The 18,193-nt window shown below is 36.9% G+C and overlaps 1 protein-coding gene and 1 pseudogene across 11 annotated transcripts in view; both read left to right on the top strand.

Annotated features, from left to right (window-relative positions):
- DENND1A (DENN domain containing 1A) overlaps positions 1–18,193 on the top strand; it is a 665,083-nt gene that overhangs the window by 205,104 nt on the left and 441,786 nt on the right. For 9 of the 11 annotated variants that reach the window (XR_013169077.1, XM_077144376.1, XM_077144356.1 and 6 more), the window contains exon 3: positions 18,111–18,154. The exons of the other annotated variants lie outside the window; for them this stretch is intronic. Coding sequence is in view for 8 of the 9 variants with exons in the window: in XM_077144376.1 (XP_077000491.1) it covers positions 18,111–18,154 (44 nt within the window). In the remaining variant the exon portion in view is untranslated. The remainder of the gene's footprint in view (positions 1–18,110; positions 18,155–18,193) is intronic. 11 annotated transcript variants of the gene reach the window in all.
- LOC143669836 (protein NDRG3 pseudogene) lies at positions 2,009–4,686 on the top strand (annotated as a pseudogene).

Below are 18,193 nucleotides of genomic sequence, written 5' to 3'. Positions count from 1 at the left end.
ATAATAATACACAGAAACAGAAATGGGAAAGAGATCAGATAACGTCACAAATGATCAACTGTACAGAAAAGGAGGCTCCAATACAGGAAAAGAGAGACAAAAAAGATATGACATATAAAAACCATAGGAAGAAATGGCTGAAGTAAGTACTGCCTTTATTGCAATACATTGAATGTGAATGGATTAAACTTCCCAATCAGAAGATACAGACTGAATAAGAAAAAAAGCCATGTGTATAAAAAAGCACACTCCAACTACATTTTGTTTACAAAAGACTTACTTGAGATCCAAAGACACAGGTAGGTTGAAAGTGAAAGGCTGGAGAAAGACAATCCCTACAAGTAGTAACCCAACATGAGTTGGGGTAGCAATGCATACATTGGACAAAATAGACTTCAATTTGAAAAATGTTACAAGAAACAAAGAGGAAACTATATATTAATAAAAGGGTAAATCCACCAAAAAGAGACAATAATAAATATTTATGTGCCTAACCATAGAGTCCCAAAATACATTAGGCAACACTGGCAAAACTGAAGGGATAAATAGATGTGTCTACGATAACAGTTGGAGACTTCGATATACCGTGTTCATCAATATATAGAACATAAAGAGAGAAGGTCAGTAAGGAAAGTAAGAACTTGATTTAAATGATAAATTAACTAGGGAACTAAGAGACATTTATAGAACATTGTACCTCCAAACAGAAGGATATACATTCTTCTCAAGTGCACATGGATTGTTCTCTAGGATAGGCCACATGTTGGGTCACAAAACAAGTGCCAATAAATTTAATAAGGTTGAACTTATACAAAGCATATTTTCTGACCATAATGGGATGAAGCTGGAAATCAGTATCAGGCAGATAACTGTAACATCCTCAAATATACAGAAGTTAAATAATACACTCTTAAGCAATCAGTGAGTCAAAGAAGAAATCACAAGGGAAATCAGTAATTATATTGAGGTGAATGAAAACACCACATATGAAAGTTTATGGGATGCAATGAAGACAGTACTGAGAGGGAAATTTATAGCCCCGAAACTTACATCGAAAAAGAATAAAGAGCTAAAAATTAAAGACCTAACTGCACATCTGGAGGAACTAAAAAAAGAATAGCAAACTAATCCCACAGTAAGCAGAAGGAAAGAAGTAAAAAAGATTAGAGCAGAAATAAATGAAATTGAGAATAAACAGAATATTAACAGAACTAAATATTTATTCTTTGAGAAGAATCAACAAAATTGATAAACACTTAATGTACTGGTTTGAAACTGTCATGTACCCCCAAAAAGCCATGTTCTTTTAATCCAATCTTTTGGGGGCAGACCTGTTGTTGTGTGGGACCTTTTGGTTAGGTTGTTTCCATGAAGATATGATCCTGCCCACTCAAGGTGGTTCTTAATCAGAATTCTGGAGTCATTTATGAGGAAAACATTTTGGAGAAAGCTCAGACACAGACATTTGGAGATGCAGAAAGAAAACCCCTAGGAGATGCCAGAATGACCCACAAGAGCTGAGAGAGTTGTTTGAAACCAGAAACTGGGAGAGAAGGACAGCAGATATTGTCATGTGCCAGAGGAACCTGGATGCCAGCTGCCTTTCCTCCAAGAAAGTATCCTCTTGTTAGTACCTTTATTTGGACATTTTTGTTGCCTTACAATTGCAACTTGTAACTTAATAAATCCCCTTTATAAGTTTATTGCATTCTGGCACTGTAGCAAACAAAATACTTAGCTAGACTAACAGAGAAAGAGAGAGGATGCAAATAAATAAAATAAGAAATGAGAGGGGGCCATTACTATGGCCCCACAAAAATAAAATGGTCATAAGAGAATACTGTGAACAACTGTATGCCAACAAGTAGGCAACCTAAATGAAATGGAAAAATTCCTAAAAAAAAAAACAAAGAACCTACATTGACTCTAGAAGAAATAGTAGCCCTCAGCAGACCCATTACTAGTAAGGAGATTGAATCAGTCATTAAAGATCTCCCAACAAAAAAAACCCCAGGACCTGCCGCTGCTGCACTGACGGCGGTACCAGCGCCTCAGACATACCAGTTCATTCTTCAGAATCCTCTACTCTCATCTGTCCTCATGGATGAACTTCAGGATGTTCAACTCACAGAGATCAAACCACTTCTAAATGATAAGAATGGTACACGAAACTTCCAGGACTTTGACTGTCAGGAACATGACATAGAAACAACTCATGGTGTAGTTCATGTTACTATAAGTGGCATACTGAAAGGAAACAGACCAGTTATTTTGACATATCACGACATTGGCCTCAACCATAAATCCTGTTTCAATGCATTCTTTAATTTTGAGGATATGCAGGAGATCACCCAGCACTTTGCTGTATGTCATGTGGATGCCCCGGGCCAGCAGGAAGGTGCACCCCCTTTCCCAACAGGGTACCAGTACCCCACAATGGATGAGCTGTCCGAAATGCTGCCTGCTGTTCTTACCCACTTAAATGTGAAGGGCATTATTGGGATTGGAGTTGGAGCTGGAGCTTATGTTCTCACCAGATTTGCTCTCAATCATCCAGAATTTGTGGAAGGCCTTGTGCTTATTAACATTGACCCCTGTGCTAAAGGCTGGATTGACTGGGCAGCTTCCAAACTCTTGGGACTGACAACCAATGTTGTGGACATTATTTTGGCTCATCATTTTGGGCAGGAAGAATTGCAGGCCAATCAGGACTTGATACAAACCTACAGACTGCATATTGCTCAAGATATCAACCAAGAAAACCTGCAGCTCTTCTTGAATTCCTATAATGGATGCAGAGAACTGGAGTTGAAAGACCCTTGCTAGGCCAAAATGATAACGGGGAAAACATTAAAATGTGCCACATTATTGGTAGTCGGGGACAGTTCACCTGCAGTTGAGGCTGTGGTTGAATGCAACTCTCTCCTGGACCCTGTAAATACGACTTTGCTAAAGATGGCAGACTGTGGGGGACTGCCCCAAGTGGTTCAGCCTGGGAAGCTCACCGAGGCCTTCAAGTACTTTTTGCAGGGAATGGGCTACATACCAGCTGCCAGTATGACCCGGCTCATCCGATCACGAACTCACTCAACCTCAAGTAGCATGAGCTCTGCAGAAAGTCCCTTCAGCCGGTCTGTCACCAGCAATCAGTCAGATGGAACTCAAGCTCCTGAGTGTCCTGATGCCGTGGACAGACCCCAGACCATGGAGGTGTCCTGCTAAGATGATTTCCCTCCCCTGGACCATGCAAGTCCAACCTTCTTCAACCCACTACTCCATAATATAACATTTCATCCAGCAAACTGGCATCTACTATCTTTCACTCATGCATGGCCATTGAATCTCTTTCTCTGGCAGCCTGGATTAGCATTCTCTCTGCCCACCTGCCCACTTTTTTGTATGTACCAAGAACCACTTCCAGGCCATTACTATAACATTCCAACATCTAGCTGATCAAATCTCCATATCTTCTGCCAGCTTTTTCCTGTGCTCTCCCCATTATGTATCTGATAAGATCTTTGATTCCCAACTCCATGTGTGCGAGCACGTGTGTCTCTTTTGTGTGTCCATAGTTCTGTGATTTTAGATATGCTTTCTTGTAGAGCTTCTGCAAAAAGGGAGGGGACTTTTTTTTTTTTTTGCATTTTCAGTAGTGTTTTTAGGGGAAATGTACAGAACCGATTTCTAGGTTGGATAGGCTCCTGCATTTTCTTTTGTTTCCAAATTGGTCAACAAGATTTACAAAGTGACTTCAGGAGACAGCAACACTGGAGAATGTGGAAAGTCATAATTGCTGTTTGGACCTCTGTTTGTGACTAAAAGAAGAGTGCCTGTTATACAGAAAGGCAAGCAGGATGGCCAGCACCTCCTTCAATTTAAATAAATTCATATACTATTCTATTAATTAAAAGACGATAGATACATTCTGCTAGAAGCCCATGAATAATGAGACTCTAATGCAATATGGAATTTTTCCCAAAGAGTGAGTGTGGCTTAATTACTAGATTCTCTTAACACAGAAAGGTAGAAAACGAAATGCCAGTCCTCTACTTTGCAGGGGCAAAACTGCTGTCACTGCATTATCTCATGGCCACCTACTAAACAAATATATGTAAGAAATGCCTCCCAGGTCTTGATAGAGAGCTATTTTAACATCCCTCAGTCCCAAAAAAGGAGAGAGGTATGATCTAAAAATTATATAATTGGTGAGAAAATGGGCGGGAGAAGAGGAGCTGGCATTAATACAGTATCATATTTAATAAATACAGCCTTAATGTCAGCAGAGTTAATGGAAGCTAAATTAAATTGATATTGAACCCACTTCTCAGAAGGATTCTTAAAGTTGTGAACTCTTTTTTGTGGGAGGAAAGGGACCACTCTGAAAGGGTAGCTCTATCCATAAAACTATTTTCAGCCTCTTCTCTACTGCTATGTGAGGGGGTCACAGCCAGCCAGAGTTTATCATCCTGAGAAGGATGAAAGAGCTGTGGAAACCAGCTGATGCCTTGCAAGGGCGCAGCTCAGCTTTCACAGTTCTGAATTTGGGGAAGGGGCTTTTCCGACATATGATCTGCTTTCTGCTGAGATAGGCAATGTGTCACTCTACCAGAGTATATGACTTTTTACAGATAATTAAATAAAGCTGTATATGACAAAAAAAAAAAAAAAAAAAAAAAGCCCAGGACCAGATGGTGACACAGGTGAATTTTACCAAACATTCCAAGAAGAATTCATACAATTCTTGTTCCAACTTTTCCAAAAAATTGAAAAGAAGGGAACACTACCTAACATCACCCTATTACCTAAGCCATGTGAAGATACTACAAGGAAAGAAAATTACAGACCAATTTCTTTTATCAATATAGATGCCAAAATCCTCAAATAATACTAGGAAATCTAGTCCAATAGCACATTAAAAATGCTGTATAAATACCATGATCTAGTGGAATTTATCCCTGGTATGCAAGGGTAATTCAACACAAGAAAATCAATTAGTATATTATACTACATTTACAAAATGAAGGGTAAACATCACATGATCTAAATTGATGCAGAAAAGGCATTTGAAAAAAATCCAGCATCCTTTCTTTATAAAAACACTTTGAAAGACAGGAATAAAAGGAAACTTCCCCAAATGATTAAAGGTATATATATATGTAGGTATATATATATAAAACCACTGCTTATCATCATTTTCAATCATGAAAGACTGAAGGCTTTTCCTCTAAGATCAGAAACAAGACAAGGATGCCCACTATCATCACTCTTATTCAACACTGACCTGGAAGTTCTAGCCAGAGCAGTTAGGCAAGAAAAAGAAATAATAGGAAATTTACTAAAAATCATTGCATTGTACACTTGAAATGGGTGAATTAAGTGATATGTAAAATATACCTACATCGTGTAAAAAAAGTTAATTTGTTAAATCTGTATGACACTCAATATACAGAAGCCTTTTAAAAGTCCGACTAAAATTTATTAAAAGAAGCACCTTTTCATGTCATTTATAGTTCTCAATCACTTTATCATTTTTAAAAATGTATTGTTTAACAGGTCCACAGATCTACAGTTTGATGTACAGATGTGCAGTTTGATGAATGTGTATACTTGTGTAACTCCTTCCCAGATTAAAATGATTTGTGGCACTCTGGAAGGCTCCAGTGTGCTCTTTCCCTGTCAGTATACTTCTTTTCCCAAACCCCCAGACACAACTACTGTTTTTATTGTTCTCATCATGTATTAGTTTTACCTGTTCTTGAACTTTATCTAAGTGAGATCATATAGTTTCTTTAATTCAAAAATATGTCTGCAAGAGTTGTTCACCTTGTTGCATGTAGCTGTCTTCATTCCTTCTACTTGCTGTGTAGTACTCCACTGAATGATTGTAACACAATGTAGTCATCCTTCTGTTGAATGACATTTTTGTTTTACCATTGTGAATAGAGCTATTGTCAATATTCTTATATATGTCTTTTGGCAAACATATGGTCTTGTTTCTCTTGGTTATATACATTGACGTGGAATTGTTGGGTCATGGGATAGATGTATGTTTAACTTTACTGGATAATGTCAAATTTTTCTTAAGTCATTCTTAATGACTCTGTAGTATCCTGTTGCAGGGCTTTTAGCATAATTTATTTAGCCATTGCTCTGCTAATTGGTATTTAGGTTGTTTCATCTTTTCATTGTTGTGAAAATTATTGTAATGAACCTCTCAGTAGAAGACAGTGCCCTCCATGAGTTTGGTGGATGTTTTCCTAGAAATAAAATTGATGGGTTTAAAGCCGTGGACATTTAAAATTGGCTCTATTTAAACTACAGAAAAATTATACCAAATTATTTTCTGTATAACCGCCCTCTTATTTGTCAAGCATATGAGTGTGCTTGTTTCCCAGGTACTTCAAACTCCAGATATTTCGCACTGGTTTAACTTTTGCTAATCTGATGAGGGGCAGGGAATGATAGGAGTTAAGGGATTGTAAAAAGTCAGTACTTCCTTGTATACCTTTTTTTGCCATCTGTAAGGGTGGTAAGGTTTGGGGCCTGGTGTCCCAACTGCTTGGAAAATGCCTTCAACTTTGGGGGCTGTGAGGGACAGGAAAGGCCATGTTGACTGCTTAGCATATGTCTTGTCAAAGATTGAAGCAAGAAAGATGGAAGGATTTTTCCAGTTTAAGCTGAAGTGTTGGCTTTCTAGATAACTCCAGCCTATGTTGGTGTCGAAGAGGGAACAGACAGTTCTCTAGCAAAGGCTACTGTCTTTTTCATCTTATTTGATTAGGTGTTAGGGTCCTTCATCTACCTGCTCAGCCATCCTTTCACACTATTCTTGCTTCTGTTGTACCTGGGTAATTCCAAGAGTGTATTTGTCATGTCTTACCAGAGACCATATCTCTTGTCTCTATGTGCCTTCTCAGTGTTTAATACATTACTTGTAGTGGGTATCCAGTAAATAATCTTGCAGTGAAAATGGACCCATTGTTCAATGAAGTTTTTTTTTAATCTTTTTTTATCATCACAGTTGACTTTTTTTGTAAAAAGTAACATATACTAAAAAGCATTCAATTTCAAAGCACATTGCAGTCACAAAAATTAGTTGTAGAACAGATTAGTTTGGTATGGTTATAATTCCACAATTTTAGGTTTTTATTTCTAGCTGCTCTAAGATACTGGAGACTAAAAGAAATATCAATATGATGATTCAGCAATCATATTCATTTGTTAAACCCTACCTTCTCTTTATATCCCCACCATCACCTTTGATCTTTCTCCCACTCTTTAGAGTATTTCGGCTATGATAAATGGAATAGGGGGACATTTCATGCTCTGGAGAGGCTGGCCCCTCTAGGTTTTAGGATTTATCTGGTCCTGGGACCCATCTGGAGGTTGTAGGTCTCTAGTCAGCAAGAGGTGATGGGATCGTATTTCACAAGTGGGTTGGGGGGGGGGGAGAGATTTTGCAAGAGGTGTGGACTCTTCTTATAGTAACAGGAGGAAGGCAGAGTGTATGGGGTCAGAGAAGATAGGTGGGTGTTCTAGTTTGCTAGCTGCTGGAATGCAATACACTAGAGATGATTGGCTTTTAATAAAAGGGGATTTATTTCATTAGTTCTTCAGAGGAAAGGCAGCTAACTTTTCAACTTCTTATGTGGGAAGGCACAGGGTGATCTCTGCTGCCCTTCTCTCCAGGCCTCTGGGTTCCAACATCTTTCTCTGGGGTGATTCCTTTCTGCATCTCCAAAGGCCTGGGCTGAGCTGTGAGTGCTGAGGTATGCTGAGCTGCTTGGGCTGTGCTATGTTGCACTCTCTCATTTAAGCACCAGCCAATTAAGTCAATATCATTCATTGCAGCAGGCACGCCTCCTAGCTGACAACAGATGAGGTTCACATACTGTTGACTCATGTCCACAGCAACAGAGCTAGGTGCCTTCACCTGGCCAAATTGACAACTGAATCTAACTACCACAGTGGGTAAAGGTGGTGGTACTGGACTTGTGGGAGTTCTCTTTTGATTGCTTCTGTTTTCTCAGTCAAGTGGCGAGGTTGAAAGTTTGAAGGGAGAAGAGAAAGTATGAAGTAGCCACTAAATTACAGAAAATGTGGTGTAAGTACCAAGTAGCATTAAAGGTCGCTTAACGTTAATAGTCATGAATGTAAAGTGAGATTTGTCAGCATAGTTGTCTGTTTTTCTCCAGCCACAGTCAGCTGCAGGGGTGCAGGTGGATAGTTTGATTTAACAAGGGTTGTGGTTTTGCCGAGGGAGGATGATAAAGTAAGAGAGGCATAACGAGGTTGAGGATATATGTAAAGGAACATTTATTAACAATAGAATTTAAGCTGGGTAAGGAAGATGGTGTGTAGACCTGAGGAGGATGAAGAATAGTAAAAAGATTGATAGTGTGTATGTCCCTGTAGGATTGTAGAATATTTGCAGTTGTGGTACAACAGGTAGTGATCTAGAAAGAGAAGAGGTAGGCCATGGTTAGAGATTGGAATGCTTGAAACTGAGATTACAGAGAGGGTTGCGATTATTCGTAATGGAAGAGTTTAAGGTATGATCATGGGATTGAGTAGCTGAGGTTGGGTAGAGACAAGATCATTGGCAGGAAACAGGTCAAGGAACTGAGAGTTCAGAGCTTTGGAAGGTCGTTGGTATGAGTAATAAAATTAATAAGACTGGTAGGAATACTGTTAGAGTGAGTGACAGGGCACCAGGGTCTACAAACCTCAAGGAATGAGAGTAATCCTCACATTAAAAGGTGAGTACAGCAGAGTAGAAGAGTCAGTGATGGTCTGGTGACCTGAGGATAGAATTTGGGGTTTGGGAGAGTAAGGAGGGAGAATAGTCTGGAAGTGGTAATGAGGACAGAGGCTACCTAACCCCTTCCAGGCCAGGGTGTGAGAGGAAACATCTACCACTTGAGAGAGCTACAGAGGAAGCCAGCATTTGGTCACTATAAGGTTTTAAGGTCGAAGATTTTACTGAATGATCTTGAGATCCAGAAAACAAGTAAAGAGTTTTTTGAGTTTGGGAGCAACGCAAGTGAGTGTGCCAAATTCACTGTTCCTTCGCCAATCTCATTTAAAACTCATTGCACTTTTGATGGAGAAAATGGTTCCTTGTCCTTTTAATTTTTTTTTCCAAATACCAGTGCAACTGAACATTAATTCGTGAAGGAAATACATTTGACCACAGTTTATAAATTCTACATGCCTAAGATCAAGTTTTAGAAGGGTCTGATTTTGATAGTGGGAAGAGGAGAAAGATGAGCAAAGCATGTCACATTTTGTGGGAAAGTGAATTTGATCAGGCTGTCTAGATTTGGAAGTTCATGCTTAAGAAATAGAGATGAGATTGGAGGAGTTGATCTTAATGGCCGTATTAAGGATTCTAGACTGTCATAATAGTTTTATAATTTTCAGATCTTGAAACATATTAAAAATCGTGTAGGATGTAGGCACCGTTTCTCTTGTGGCACAGTAAAGGCTGGGCTGCCAACACTGGTTCCCACAGTGGAGAGGGGCAGGATTTGGGTGTAAGAAGTCTTCTTGTTGTTGGCATAGTGTATTTCACTTGCAGGGGTTTCAGCTTTATCTGTACTGTATACACTAGTTTGGCATTATGGTTCTCTGTTTAAAGGTTTGGAGGTATTGGAAACATTTTCTTATGTAGGAAAACCTCTTCTATATATTCTTATTTATTGTTTAGCAAATGATTTTTCATAGATAATACAAGATAAGGTCTAGGCTTCAAAATTATTTTTTACATGAAATTGTGTTTTAAATATTGTATTTATTAATTGAATTGAGTGCTAGTTACTTTGCAGTCATTTCCTTTATATCCTAACAAAGGAATTGAATAGAGAAATTGGAAAGCTCTATTCATAATCTGCTAAGGCCTGTTTCATGAAGACTTGTTTCAGTTATTTGTCTGGCTGTATTCTTATTGTTTAGTCACGATAATGACTAGAAGACAGGAGGGTATAAATAAATATGACCAAAAGAGAGAAACTAGTGTTTGTATTCTTTGGAGTCTGTTGGATCCAGCCTGTATCCCAGCTTTACTTCTTGACTCTGAATTTGTTCTTCTTTGATCCTCACTTTTTTTATTATAAAATAAGGATGCATCTACTTAAACTGGCAGAGTTGTTATTTGTTAAATAATATAATACATTAAAACACCTATGGCAATGAATGGTAAACCTAGACCTTCCATAAGTGACAGCTATGGGGGTATTATGATTATTGCAAAAATGTTTAGTGGGATTCTGTTTCTGAAACCCAATATAACAACTTAGCAGAGGAATTTAGCAAAAAGGTCCGTCAATTTATACACAGATTCACCTCAGGTTTTCTGTAAATCTGGGAAAATCCCTAGTGCATTTTATATTTACAGATCATTAGTAAACAGATGCCAGGAGGCAAATAAACTGTAGCTGAAGGACTTTGGAATCACTGACAATATAGAGAAAATCAGTTTCTGATGAAGTTATAATTTCTCTGAGTAAGTAGCAGAAGGCAATGGGAAAATTTGACTTGAATTTATAGAACTTTATTTCAGGAACACGTGTATTTCCAACTTGAGGCACACCTATATGTCTGTAGCCATCTAATTTATAGTGCTTGCTTATTTCTCCAGTGGGGTTAATAATATAACACAGCTGATATTTATTGCATGCTTACTGTATGCCAATATGATACTTAGGAAGCCTGTAACATTCAAAAGCTTGTTTTCAGTTGGATGTTTTGAAATTGACCTTTTATCCAGTTGGAGAGACAAGGTACCCCATGAGTTTATTTTATTCTATTCTGTTTCTTCTATTATGCCTCAAATATTTGTAGGGTATTTATAACAGACAAAACATTTTATAAGACAAAGTCAAGAAAACCATAGGCTCTTGCCTCACAAAATGCCTACTCACTGTAGGTATATTGTTCAGAAGGGAGTGCGTGGTATAATGGATTGAGCCTTGGTCTAGACTTGGACCTACACCTGGTTCTGCCACTTTTTCCTGGAAACCTCTGCCACCCCCCAGGATGAGGCTAAATGCTGATATACTAATCTCTGGTATAGCACTTACTGAGCCCTGTGGTAACTGCTTGTTTAATTCTCTGCATTCTTCATTAGGGTTAGACTGTAAACTTCTTCAGGGCAGAAACTGTGACTTAGTCATCAAGTGGGCCAACCAAATCTAAGCGTTGGTCCTGTGAGAAATACCAATTTCCTGGCTTTGGATAAGTGATAACCTTTTGCTTTCTATAACTGTCATAAAACTGATATAATAGTCCCAATATCATAGCTTTGTCATGAAGATTAAATGAGAAGTTTTACATCAGATGCCTATCATGGTGTTGGGCATGTAGTGGTTACTGAATAAAAATTATTGTATTTGTGTAAATAATGAATTAAGTTATCTCTTTTCATCGAATTTGACAGATGTGATGTGTCTATTTATGAAGAACATACAGAGTGATGTCACGTTTGTAGTCCATAAAGGGCACAGCTGTCATTTGGGTAAACGCTAAAGTAATTATACACATTGGAATAAAAGTGTGACACTTATGTTACTCATTCAGAAAGATGGGATAAAATAAATCCTAACTCATAGAAAAATTAAATGAGATTGTAACCATTAAGAGAAAAAAATGACATCTTTATTTCTCTATCCATTTGACAGATTTTAGGAATGACTTCCAAAGTTTGAGTTACCATAGAAACATTAAATACTTAAATATAAATAATAACAAGTTGAAAACTAAGATCTTTTGGAGGGAAGATGGTAAGTATAAGTAAAGATATTCTTTTTAACTTTTTTTTTTTCCTCATCCGGTATACCCTCTTTTTTCATTATACAGTTCCCTTTGGAATTTCATTTAGTTTTACTTTTTGGGTTTTTGTGGCATAAGTTTGATCAAGAGTCAGATTTACGTTACTTTTGTAGATGAAGCTAGTTATGAAAAATATTTCAAATCATCAGTAAATAGTAGCATTTACTGGTCAAAATCAATCATCATTCTCTAGAAAGAAAGATGAAACTTCCTAGGTTTTACTGCCTGCTGTCAATGGGCTCATTATTTGTAAAACAGCTGATGCATTTAAGACTTGTTGATTCACTTAATTGGTAACTGCTACATTCATAATTCCAACAACTGAAAACAATAGGTCAGTGTCTGCTGTTTGTTTATGCATAAATAGTCACATCAGAGTAGAATATGTCTGCAAGGCAGAATATGTTAGTTTGAGAAGGAATCTGGTAGGTACAGTTCTATTGCTTACCATACTGAGGTGGGTTGGCTGCCCTTTCCTGAATAATGCTTTTTGTTGTTTATCGTAGGTGTAGATGAACTGTCCCAATGTTATCAGGCTGGCTGCTCTGAAATAGTGTGTGAATGTATTAAATGCCAGTGTTGGGGGGAAAGGCTTGAATAGAACCTTTAAAATTGGTGATAACTCAAAGTTGTTATGTCATTTATAGTCTTCATGCTTTAGAGCAAAAAATTAATACCTGGAATAGATTTGATTTTAAGTAACAAATTCTAATTGTACTTGGAAACTGAATGTTCTTTTAAAGTACTCTGAAGTGTTTTTTTTTTAAATTAATGAATTAGACTCCTTTCTAATTTTGGGGTGAAATCTGCATTTTGGAATCAGTAATTTTTTTTTAGAGTAAGTAATTTTAAATTTTAAACAGCATAAACCGTTTTGTTTCATTGTCAAAGAAAAGGAAAATATTTTAGTGGCTTTTTATTGTAAAAAACATTTGGAACATTCCTTTCAAAATATATTATTTTTAGTAAATAGATTTTAAGTATTTATCGTAAATGGAATAATTTACCGACATAATTGTGTTTAATTAAAATGTTAAGCGAATAATTCAGCTATTTTACAACATAAAGTGAATGAAGCTGATTTTTGTAGCCATTATAGGTTTAATAGGCAGCCTCTGTGAAGCTCTTTATTAGTTTGGTACAGTCCAGTTTGCAATTGTATTATCAAGAAACTTTAATATTCAGCATTATACAAAAAAATAATTTTCTCTTTGAGGATTAAAAAAGGTTTCCTTCTGAGTGTTTTTTGGGGAGAAAGTTTAGTTAGTGTTTTTCCTCAAAATATATAACATCTCAGGGAGTTTTCCGGGAGTCCTCTATTTTAATGTATACAATTAAAAAATGCCACTAGTGAAAGAGCAGTGCAGTAGACTTTTATCCTGTTTCTAGCATATTCCCATCTTCTCATCTGGAAAATTATGTCTGGTCACAGTTTGTATTAACATTTATGGTTGTGGGAAGAGGTAGGTAGTATCTTAAAGTCCATGAAATTGAACGAGATTGTATCATTTATAGCTAATAGTCTCACTTTTAAAAGGGCAGGTTTTTGTAATTATAAGTTTTAATGTGTTCTATACTTTGTCTCTTATTGACAGAAGTATCCCAGAGATAATGACTGGATAAAGTTTTTAGGCTTTAAGTGTCTTTATATCTAGCGTGTTAAAAATGAAAGCAGTATAGATTCACATGTTAACTGTTACATTTGCAGTTTATCTTCAGTTTCCTAAACTCCAATTATAGGAGATAGTAACATTTGCTTAGTACCTTAGGCCTTCCATACAAAGTGAAGTCAGTGTATTTTTCAATAATCAATTAAAAACATATCATGCCTTGCCCCTTCAAATGGAGTCATTAGTATGACAGAGGAAAACAGGGAAAGAATTTGGGGTGTGTGTGTGTGTGTGTGTATATACACACATACTAGTTACCAATCTACAAATGAGCCCTCATACATAGCCACAGTACTTTTATGAATTATTTTGCATTTCTGTTGTAAAAGATCTGTCTACCACGTTTTCTAGGAACTTTAAGCCTAAGGCAGAACTCAAGGTTTTTGGAGCCTGTGTAAAATAATTTATAGCACCTTTCCAGTAAGTCTTGCCCAAATTCTTATTCTATTAATTAAACATCCTGTGGCAATCTGGTATATCTTGAAGATTTAAAAGTATGTTATAGTAGAAAACTAGAAAACATGGATTATTGAGATGGAAGAAAATAAGCTTTTCTTTAAAAAAAAAAAGTAAGACGTTCTTATTCTCAGTTTTTTTCACTGTTAAGATATAAAACTTTTTAAGCATGGTCATTTCTGTGTCTGAATGAGATTGTGGTATGAAATGTGTGTTTAAACATTGAAAAGCTTATAGTGGACTTTAGTGGAGGTGGTACACACACGTCTTGGTGGGACCAGCCTCTTGGATGGCTGTGATGCTGTTGGAAGGTAGCAGCCCATCACACTGACATGATGTGAAGCCTTATTTGAGGGCCACCTGCCTCTTTTTAGGCTGATTTGGTTAAGAGGTGTATGGAGTCTATGACACTTCTTGGCAAAATATCTATAAATAGAGTATTTTCTATGGAAAAGAGTTTTCCTAAGAGGTGATGCAATTGATTTTTTAAGTTTGTAATAATCAATTACTTAAATCCAGAGAAAGTTTCTGAGAGAGAATACATAAAGCAGAGTGTATACATAAAGCAGAGAAACATAAAGCAGAGAAACACCATATTGTGTTTCGAATTTTCTGTCACAGGGACACTCTTAGGGAAAAGGTTTGACATATGCCGGTAATTGTATTCTTATTGCCAAGCATTTAGCCTATGCAGATTGCTATGTTCCTTTCTTCCATGGTAGTAGGCTCATCTTGAAAATTTTTGTGTTGAAAGTTTGCTGCATCTGGTGGTGAGGGTAGGAACATAAGAAGGTGTTCTATTGTACACCTATTAGCAATTAGTACAGCTATTAGCAATTATTGCATTGGATGGTGGATAAATAAATAGATATGTAAATATTAGATCGATGCCCAGTTTTCCAGTGTACGTTATTTTCCATATAAAGCTATAGAACATTTTATAAAATGTTCCCAGACCATTTAAAACTCAAAGAAATGCAGCTGACGCAATGAAATACATAGAGTACTTGTAAAAACATACAGACACGCAAGTGGATTGCTGCCAGACAGAAAATTTAAAGGCGGTTTGCTTAACTGCAGGGTGCTAGGTTTTGTACATGTGTCATGCTGAAACTGTTAGTAAGGAGGGTGTTGTGTTGCTTGAGAAAAGCAGATTGTATTTGGACCTTTTAAACTCAGATATTTCCAATGTCGATATTTTGGTGACATGGCATTGTGAACAACTCAATGTTAAAAAAGAAGATTTTAGCCTATTGGAAATAGGCATTTTAAGACAATTTAGGCAAATTATTTTCAGTTTTTGTGTTAATTTTTACAAAGTGGCTTTCAGAGATTTATTAACTATCAGACTGGATCTTTGAGCCAATTGGATAGAACTTTTATAGGTTGAACTTAGATTTTAAAAAAGCATTGAATTTTTTTTTTAATTTAAATTATTGTTCTGGAAGATGTTCAGGACCCATGCAGTTTGCTCTTTATGATTTTAGGGAGCTAAGAAAGGAAATCAAAGTTTTATGTTTGGATCATGGTAAACAATAATGTGCGTATTTTTTTCATTTTTTTATTTTTTGTGTGGGCAGGCACCAGGAATCGAACCGGGTCCCCCGCATGGCAGGCAAGAACTCTGCCTGCTGAGCCACCGTGGCCCACCCAATAATGTGTGTATTATCTTTTATGTATAATGTATGTATCTGTTAAAACCTGGAATCTCATTCTAGGGATAGCCTTACAACATTGAAGGAGTTTAGCTGATGATATTTGCTATGTTGCTTACCATTGAGGCAGTGTTTAGGATATTATTGAATGGCATTCGGTGATCATCTTCATCTTCAGTATGTTGATAATAGGTTGATTTTTCTTTTCATCAATGCTTTCTTCTCTTTTTTTAAATTCTGTTGCTGCACATATGAATAAAATGTATTTTGAAAATGACAAGTTTCTTATTAATATAGTTGGTTAAAAACATATTGACATTTAAAAACCTCCCTTCTCTTACCTATAAACAAGGACATTTTGAAAATTGAAGCATATACCACACGTTTTGGTTTCTGATGTTCACAAAATGGTCATGGAAAAATAAAGCCTTTGGTTTTATTTCCCTTTGTTTACACCTGTATTTTGTGGTTCCCAAGAAGCATAAGCTATTACAGGAAAGAGGAAATGATACTAAAGATTCCGTATGAAGTTTTGTGGTTGAAGAGTAAGTGTTAAGCACATGACAATTGAAAAAAAAAGAATAAATCTTAAATTATTTTGTGGCTTTACCAACCTGTTTTACTGTGTCCCTCAGTGGCTTAACATTGCATTTTTTTCCCCAGTCTCTGTACTAAATTTTAAATTGTTTGTATATGTTTTAGGAAGTATAGCTGCTGCCCCCTTCTTTTAGCCCTCAGTTTTGTTGGGTAGCAGGCTGTGGCCTTGCATCATGCTGACCAGTGCTTCTCTGTAGGTCCAGTGCTTTTCACGCAACACCATTAGTGCCCTCTGGCTTCCTATATCAAGAGGGTGGAGTCCTTGTTTAATTTCAGTTCTTCAATCCAGAGACGAGTAATAGCTACTTCATCTGGCCTGCTAGGAGAGCCCTGCACAGTACTGCAGGAGGCATTGGTCCAGAGTTCTGTTGATCATGGTCGGAACATGCCATTGGTCTCTTCCCAGTAGTTGGAGATGAGGGTAAAGAAAGAAATTGATCTCTAGTTTTTAGGCTAATCAGAAGACACTCCAAGTGCCAAAATGGTCTACAGATAGTATCAGCTTAACTTTTTTGGGAAGCTCTGCTTTTGGCATGATGTTTTGAATGTTCCTGCTTTTGTTGTTAGCTTCCTGGGTTTTAACAATAACCTCCATTGACTTTAATGACTTGAAAACTGGTGTTTCTGGGATTTAAGTTTAATATGTGAGTACTGCCTTGGCTTGCTTTATTTTTGATTCTTCACTGATGAATAATTAACGTCATTTCTTACATTGTAGTTTGAGGGTTTTAACTTTTACATGGATTTTCTTTCACAGAGATGCAGATTGGTATTTCAGTATATTTTAAAAGATAGGTATCAAAAATGAGTAGTGTATATTGTGATCACTGTTAGAGGGAAGACTCTCAAATACTGCTTTTTCGTAAGTTTGCGTTGATAATGATTTCCCAGGTAGATATTATTCTGATCACCCCCTTTCATATGTCTCTGAGGAGCTAAATCTTTTTTTTTTTTTTTTTTTTTTTTTTTTTTAACATGGGCAGGCACCGAAAATCGAACCCGGGTCCTCGGGCATGGCAGGCAAGCACTCTTACCTGCTGAGCCACCGTGGCCCGCCCGAGCTAAATCTTTTTATTAGAAAAAATAGGATGTTTTCCAAATCAATAGCAAATGGAGTACTAATAGCTTTTAATTAGTACACTTTTGTATTGACTAACAGTGGAATTGGATAATCTTGGAATTATGATTTAAGAATCAAGTGGCCCTTTTAGTAATTCTATTTTAAATAGGTGGTCATAAAACTTCAGAAAACTATGTATATTGCTATACATAGTTTCCAAGCAAGACTAATTATGTCAGACAGCACATCATTTCTTATATCATATTTTATTTACACTGACAAGTTCTAAGTGTACTGTTTGGTACTGTTTTGAAGAAAACTTCATCTAGTTTTTTAAAAAAGCTCATAAGCATTTTGGGGAGGCTGTGTTTTATTTTTGAAAGCAAGCGTTGCGTCTGCTCTCTGAAAAAATGCATCTTTCACTCCTTCTATCCCCAATCTGAAACTGTTGTTTAAGGTAGTTTATCAAGCCTACATCTGTAACTATGCGAAGGAAGAAGGTTTCTGATTAAAGACAAAAAGTCAAAGCAGGTTTAAGACTTATTTCCTCTGGAAAAACATATTGAGGGCAATTTGCAACTGGCAAGATTTTTACATTAGTTAATAGTCTAACGTTAACAGTAGCATCAGGTCTTTAAAATTTTTCTTTTTTATATTTCTGGAGGAGGGTAATGGGAGTGCCTTGCTGAGTCCTTCCTTGTGCTCATCAACATAGCAGCCTCAGCTGCCCCCCTTGGATCCCCTGCCAGGGCTGCTATCATCTTCTGATCAAATATTAATGTGTGATCCTCTGCTTGCTCACTAATCCAAAGCCAATTAATATTATCTGTCAATTATTTACAGATCCTGAGGTGCAGAGGCAATTCCCGGAGGACTACAGTGACCAGGTTCGGAATGCGTAATTAATTTTTTACATGACAAAATTT

The sequence above is a fragment of the Tamandua tetradactyla genome, chromosome 2, assembly GCF_023851605.1.
Source record: "Tamandua tetradactyla isolate mTamTet1 chromosome 2, mTamTet1.pri, whole genome shotgun sequence".
Classification (NCBI taxonomy): Eukaryota; Metazoa; Chordata; class Mammalia; order Pilosa; family Myrmecophagidae; genus Tamandua; species Tamandua tetradactyla.
The sequence above is the reverse complement of the archived record's forward strand: the minus strand, read 5'-3'. Positions and strand labels throughout refer to the sequence as shown.